Below are 6,979 nucleotides of genomic sequence, written 5' to 3'. Positions count from 1 at the left end.
TGGCAAGGCACTGTGAAGTTGATCACTGCTCTGCCCCACTCCCTTCGGCTCTGGAGGGCTAGCAGGCTCCTGGCCCCAAAGCCAGGCAAACCTGACACTCTACAAGGATTTATGACCATCAACAGTCTATCCTGAACAGCGAGGGGTCCCTGAATGCTGATCGCCCTGGAGAGTACAGACATGAGCAAGGGGCTTAGCCAGCTCAGGGGTGATGCAGAGGCCGAGCCCCTCATGTGGGTGTCCCCGGAAGGCCTGTGGCAGGAAGTGAGACAGTAGAGCGTGCTGTGGACAGTCAGTTGGTCTCTGTGCCACATGGAAGCTGTATCGTCTTCCAAGGACAAACTACTGACAGCACTGGGTGTGGTGAGGGGACAGGACACAGCATGCACAGGTAGTGCCAATCACTTCTCATAGCAACATGGAATGCCAACATGTTGAACGTGCCAAGAAAGGGGGTGGCAGGACCCTGAGCTCTACTTCCAAGCAGTACCTTCCATTTGCTTGATTTCGAGGGGAGGGGGGATATTCCAGAACCTCATTACTTCATAGAACCAACAAGGTCAGCAGCCTGAGCCATGCAGAGGGCAGAACACTGCTAGTAAAAGCACGCAAACTCAGGGACAGGACTGGAGCTGGGAGCTGAGGCCACTCACCCCAGTCGAGAAGCTAAGCTGGGCCTGCCTCACCCTAGGGCCCCTTGGACATCAGTGGTGGCGTTTCTTATATATGTGTTCAAGGAGCAGTGGGTCAGTGGCCAAAGGACAGTCGGCTGTTAGGTATGTGTGAAGGCTGTCACTCGACAAGTAATTCAGGCCAGGCAGCATGTCCCCTCCAGGCCTTGCTCCCCTCGCACCTGTGTAAGTTCACGGGCTTCTGGGCTTTGTCCTTCACCTGCTGCCTGGCTGCCTGCACCTGACCCACCAAAGGCCAGGAGCAGCCACATGGCTGACGGTGGGAAGGGTACAGGAAAGGCACAGAGGAGGCCAGGCTCTGCTCCTCCCAGGGACATCATGCTGGGACCACAGGCCGATGAGCCTGGGCAGGAGGGGGTCTCTATCCTTCATACTCTAAACACATCAGCAGAGGACAGTGACATGTGGAGAGGAAGTCATCAAGTCACCCGACAAGGTAGGCAGGTCAAGGATCAGGGCAGGGAGAGGCTTCAGGGCCCAGGAAGGACAAACGGGGCGCTGACAGTCGCTTCAGGTGCTTTTATTGGTTCACTTGCAGGGCTGGAGTCCAGGCAACACTACTGCAAACCCAACCGACACACACCTGCAAGACCCAAGTGGGAGCACGGGGAGCAGACTGGTCAGTGGAGGCTGGGCACCTAGTCACCCTTCGCTGAGTTATGGTGCCTGGTGGCATGAGAGGGTGTGTCCACATGAGGGCAGGTAGGATGAAGGTGGGGCTGGGGGCCCCCTCCCTTGTGTAAAAGGAGATGGCTAAGCTGCCTGGGCCTGAGTCTGCTGGCAGGGTGCCCCCGCTCCTTATGCTGACCCCTGACTGTCTTTGGACAATAAAGTGCATTACTGAACAAAGAGTGACTCAAAACCAGAAGCAGAGAAATCACAACACTTTTTCTTTAGCTAAAAGACAGACGGAAATGAACTATGCAGATGCCAGAACTTCAGGGTGAGCAGGATATTGGTCGAAGAGAAGGTAAAGACCAGAACAAGAGGAGGAGGAACGGTGGGAGCCGTGAGGTCTGAGGTTAGCGCACTCCTGCTCCCCCTGCAGACTCACGTCTGATCAAAGGAGCAGGCGACCTGGGCCAGAACACACGCCCAGCTTTCTGGCAGGCAGCCACAGATGAGCTGGGGAAACGGGGCTCTGTGCCTCGTGCCCCTAGAACAGGCCCAACCCACTGGCCACTTGAGTGTCCTATGCCAGGTCAACCCGGAGGTGCCAGGCACACCCCTGCCACAAGTAAACACAACACCCAGGTGTGCTCTGTTCACAGGCCAAGGGCGAGGGAGGGTCACATAGATTTGCGTCCTGCCCTAGGACAGAGACACGAAGTCCTCAAGCAGCCTGTCTGGGTCCACCTCTCCCGGGGATGAGTGCAGTGCAGCTCAGAGATACAGGTTTTTTTTAAGGCAAAGAGGCATCAGGATGTCCACAGCTCCTGGGGAAGGGCCAGACTGGAACCCAGCTGTAGAAGAAATGCAGGACCCTAGAGCACGTGCAAGGTCTGACCACAACCTTTGTCCTGGGATGGTCTGGACCCACACCTCAGCACAGTACCCACTTTCTGATGACCCAGCAGCAGCTCCACAGCCCTCTACAACCAGGTTCCTACTCCCTGACCTGGCTTGTAACGTGGCCTTGTCAGAGGCCAGGGTCTAGGCAGGACAAGAAGAAGGAATGGTGGGGACAAAAGGGACCAGAGCTTCCAGCCCTGCCTGGGGCCACCCAGCTCACCCAATGCAGGCCTGGTCAAGTGTTGGCTGCCCGAGGGGCTGCCTGCTCAGTGGGGGACACTGCCATGCTCCTGCTTGGTCCTGGGTCTGCAGCTGTGCCAGCCATGTGGCCTGGCAGGAAAGTCTCAGGCACTGAGGTTCACTTGTGAGGAGACCTGACTGTGGGTCCCCCGTCCACTCACCCAGGCTGCACACACCTCCAGGGACTCATTAAAGGAGGGACGAAGGTGGAAACTAGTCTCTCTCACTCCCCTTTTATGCAGTTTTTATCTTAAAAAAAATAAATAAAAGTCTTCTGGGCAGGAATTACTGATTAACTGTTATTACAACCAAAGCAGACTTTAAAACCCCCCCATGGAAGCTGGGTGGGAGCAGGAAAGGGCGAGCAGCAGATTCACCTGCAGACCAGGCGGACAGGAGGCCATGAGCCTCTGGCCACACATTTCCACTGCATGATGGCTACCAGAAGGGGAAGTGGTGGCCCTCACAGGCAGGGTCTGCCCCAGAGCAACAGGGTACAGAGGTCACCAAGAGCTCCCAACCAAAAACAGGAACAGGAGCAGGAACAAAAAGCATCCAAGGAAGGAAAAAAGAAAGCTGGATGGTGGCAGCGAGCCCTCCCACCCCGATTCCAGGTGATGATTCAGAGGCACCTAGTCCTTCTACCACAGTGGGGGCTGCTGTGGGCGGCCAGTTGAGGCCACACCGTGCCTCCACCAGGATACTGGTTTTAGCCCGCAGAGCACCAGCCTGACTCCCTCTCTCCAGGGAAGCCTGGTGCTGAGAAGCTTCCTGGGTCAGGGACCCCAGGGCAGCCGCCCCCACCTTGCCTTCAGGGCTGCTGAGGTGGGGCACGGTCACAACAATCTCGGCTTCCGAGAGGGCTGGGGTAGGCCCAGTCCCGCCAGCAGGGCCTGGGAGCCCTAGGTCCTGGGGAGGCTGCACATCTCGCAGTGGCCGGTGCCCGGCTGGTTCATGAAGGTGCAGTGCTGACAGGCCCACATGGCGGACGAGGCGGCATGTGTGGAGCCACCGACGGCTCCGTACTCTTGGAGGCCTGGAAGCTGCACACCAACTGTGCCTGTGGGGTAGGAAGAGAAGCAGTATTCATCCATTCTGCACAGGAAGCTGTCCCACCCCACTCTGAGAGTTGCTGCTTATCAGGACAGGAGGGGACTCAAAAAGCAACTGCCATGGGCGTGGACAAACGTGGCTTGAGAGCCCCACCTTGGGTCCTCTGCTCTCTCTCACACACAAAGCCCTGCTAAGGAAAGCTGCTGTCTGCTGAGCAGAAGGCTGCCAGCTGTGGCCACTCATGCACCTGCCCACTGCCCCTGCCCAGCTGCTGTGTCAGTGGCTCCTTCCTTTTCACTGCTTAGCAGCAGTATGTGGTATGAAGAGCATCTCTGGTTATCTGTCTCCCTCCTGATGCACACTTGGGTCACTGCCAGTTTTAAGCTATTGTGAACAAAGCTGCCACGAATATCCTTAACACAAATCTTAGTGCGGATTTGTGTTTGCCTGTCTCTTGAGTAGCAGTGGGCTGGCTGGGTCATCCTTACCAGGGCGTGGGAGAGCTCCAGCTGCTCTGGGAGTGTGTGAGCACGCAATGCAGCCAGAGTCTGCATCTCATCTCACAGCATGTAATGGTAGCTTATTCAATTTCCACTTTTCTGATGACTGATGGTGACCTTACTGGAGCTTTTTGTGGGACATCTTCTATGGCGTATCTTCTCCTAGTCTGTGCCTTGCCTTTTCAAGTTTTAGACAACATTTCTTCATGAGCCCAAGTGTTTCATTCTGATAAAGTCCACCTGACCAATCTTTTAGTCAGTGTTTTTCTCTGTCCTACCTTCAAGGTCCTGAACATATTCAACTCTTTTTTTAACATATATCTTTACAGTTGTAGATCTTACCACTAGGTCTATCAGCCTGTGATAGACCTAATGTCCCAGCCTGTATTGATTTTTTGTTTCTTTGATTAAAAAAAAAAAATCTTTTAGCTTCTCCTGTTGCAGCACACAGGCTCAGTAGCTGCAGCTCGCCGGATCTAGAGCTCATGGGCTTCAATATTTGTGGCACACAGGCTGTTGCTCCACAGCATGTAGAATCTTCCTGTGTCCCCTGCACTGGCAGGCAGATTCTTAGCCACTGTACCACCAGGGAAGTCCTGTGTTGATTTTTATATATGGGGTGTACTGCAGAAGTCCAAGTTCATTTTACCCACACAGATACCCATTTGCTTCAATGTGTTTTCCTAAAAAGGGTATATCTCAATCAGGTGCCTTGTTATCACCCAATTCTCAACTCTCCATCTGGCCCATCAGCCTATTTATTCTCATGCCAACAGCACCCCGTTTTAACCATGGCAGCCTTACTATTGAAAACAGACAGTTCACATCCTCCAGCTTCTTTTTAATATTTTATTTCTTTGGCTGCACCAGGTCTTAGCTGTGGCACGCGGGACCTTCGATTTTCACTGCAGCATACAAGATCTTTAGTCGTGGCATGCTAACTCTTAGCTGCAGCGTGTGGGTTCTAGTTCTCTGACCAGGGATCGAACTTGGACCCTCTGCGCTGGGAATGCAGAGCCCAATGGCACCCCACTCCAGTACTCTTGCCTGGAAATCCCATGGATGGAGGAGCCTGGTGGGCTGTAGACCATGGGGTCGCTAAGAGTTGGACATGACTGAGCAACTTCACTTTCACTTTTCTCTTTCATGTATTGGAGAAGGAAATGGCAACCCACTCCAGTGTTCTTGCCTGGAGCATCCAGGGACGGGGGAGCCTGGTGGGCTCCCATCCATGGGGTTGCACAGAGTCGGACACACTGAAGCGACTTAGCAGCAGCAGTAGCCACTGGACCACCTAGAAGTCTCCATTCTTCTTTTTTCATGATTGTTTTCTAGCCCCTCTACACCCCCAGATAAATTTTAAAACTTTTTCCCCTCCCTTCCCTTGCAAAATAAATATGTCTAAGGGGAATGATGATTCAGACTGTACCAATTAATTTTGGGAAAACTGACATCTTAGAAATATCTTGCCTTCCAGTCCAGAACAATGGTATTTCTTTACTATCTATTTAGCTCTTCTGGCAAAGTGTTAGCTTTCAGCAGAGAGCTCTTACATGGCATCAGTAGACTGTGTCACGAGATCACTCACGTTCTGTGACTCTGCATCTGCAAAAGGTACTCCACTGCTAATTTACGTTACCAACCCCTGTGTAGTGAGCAGAGTTCTGTGAGTAGTGTATCTGTTGAAAGCATTTGACAACCACACAGCATGTTTTAGCAAAGTGACAGGCGCTTTCCCAATAGAGGCTCCAGGCAGTGGGTCCAGACCATACCATCCTGCTGCTGTGAGACTGATGCTTGACATAGGTTTGGGTTTCTTCCCAACAGAAGTATGAGGCGTGGAGCCAATGGGACCCAGCTCCTATGGGGTCACTAGCTTTTCATTAGTTTCTAGTGAGGATGGCAAGGCATACCACATGCTCAGACGAAATCCTTTCCTGATCTGGTTTTCTTTTCTCCCAACTGGGCCAGTGCTTATCTAGGAAAACCTCTTGGTCAAGCCACCCTCCTTTCCCAGCTTCCCCATGTGCTCTTTCTGGAGCTCTCTTTTTAGAGAGAGGGCTCCAAACCACTAAAGCTGCTGCAGTCAATGTTTCTGTGTGAGGCATCTGAAGAATAACACCAGAAGCTGGGAGAGCCCAGTACGTGGGAGAGCTGGACCAGGAGCTGAGACCCTGGCCAGCACCTCACACTGTCCACCCAAGGACATGAGGCCATGGGCTTGGCTGTAGGAATTTGGTGACAACATTGGGTCCTCTGTTTCAGAACGTGAGGACAAGAAGTAGATGGCATGTCCAGCTCTTTTACCGTTTGGCTGTCAGAATCATATAAAAAGAAAATTTAAACAGAAGAGCAACACAATGAATACCAAGGCTCCTCAAGCCCTGAACTTCCAGGTACTCAGTGTACAGAAAGTAAGAACCCCACGGGGCTCCCTGTGGCCTGGGCTCCACTGAGGGTTTCCTGACTAACTCTGGCTCGAGTAGCTGCCCTCCAGACTGAGAAAATGTTTAAACACTTTTTCATATGTACTTTCAGGTGTGTTTTCAGGGGGCACTGCAGTTCTTCTCAAAGCCACAGGGCAAAGGGCCACCAGGGTCACCATCCTCTCGAGCTCTTGGCGAGGGCGCTGGGAGTATGGGGGCAGCTGGATGGAGGCTGATGGTTGGAGGCTCTCACTCTGAAGACACAAGATCCCCTAGTTCTATTCTCTTTTCCTCTTTTTCCACCAAGAATACTCTGATGATTGACGGGGAAAGGGGAAAACAAAAGCCTGAGGAGCCCAAAAGCTGTCTGCACTCAGCACTTAGGTGAGTGTGAAATTCCTGTTCACCTAAAACAATGACTTTCAAACTACTCCTAGAATCATGTACAAAAATCCATAGAACTGTGTATCCAAGATGTGTGGCCTTTACACATATGCTACAGTGATCAAAAACATCTGTGGGCCCCAGCAAAGGTCTGTCTGTGCTTGTTCCACTG

At 52.6% G+C, this 6,979-nt stretch overlaps 1 protein-coding gene across 1 annotated transcript in view; it reads right to left on the bottom strand.

The window, feature by feature from the left end:
- Positions 1 to 1,196: 1,196 nt before the first annotated feature.
- NPLOC4 (NPL4 homolog, ubiquitin recognition factor) overlaps positions 1,197 to 6,979 on the bottom strand; it is a 50,040-nt gene continuing 44,257 nt past the window's right edge. Inside the window, exon 17 of the mRNA XM_027517970.1 lies at positions 1,197 to 3,504. Within this exon, the coding sequence (XP_027373771.1) occupies positions 3,347 to 3,504 (158 nt within the window). The 3' untranslated portion in view covers positions 1,197 to 3,346. The remainder of the gene's footprint in view (positions 3,505 to 6,979) is intronic.

Source organism: Bos indicus x Bos taurus, chromosome 19, assembly GCF_003369695.1.
Source record: "Bos indicus x Bos taurus breed Angus x Brahman F1 hybrid chromosome 19, Bos_hybrid_MaternalHap_v2.0, whole genome shotgun sequence".
NCBI classification, from domain to species: domain Eukaryota; kingdom Metazoa; phylum Chordata; class Mammalia; order Artiodactyla; family Bovidae; genus Bos; species Bos indicus x Bos taurus.
The sequence above is the reverse complement of the archived record's forward strand: the minus strand, read 5'-3'. Positions and strand labels throughout refer to the sequence as shown.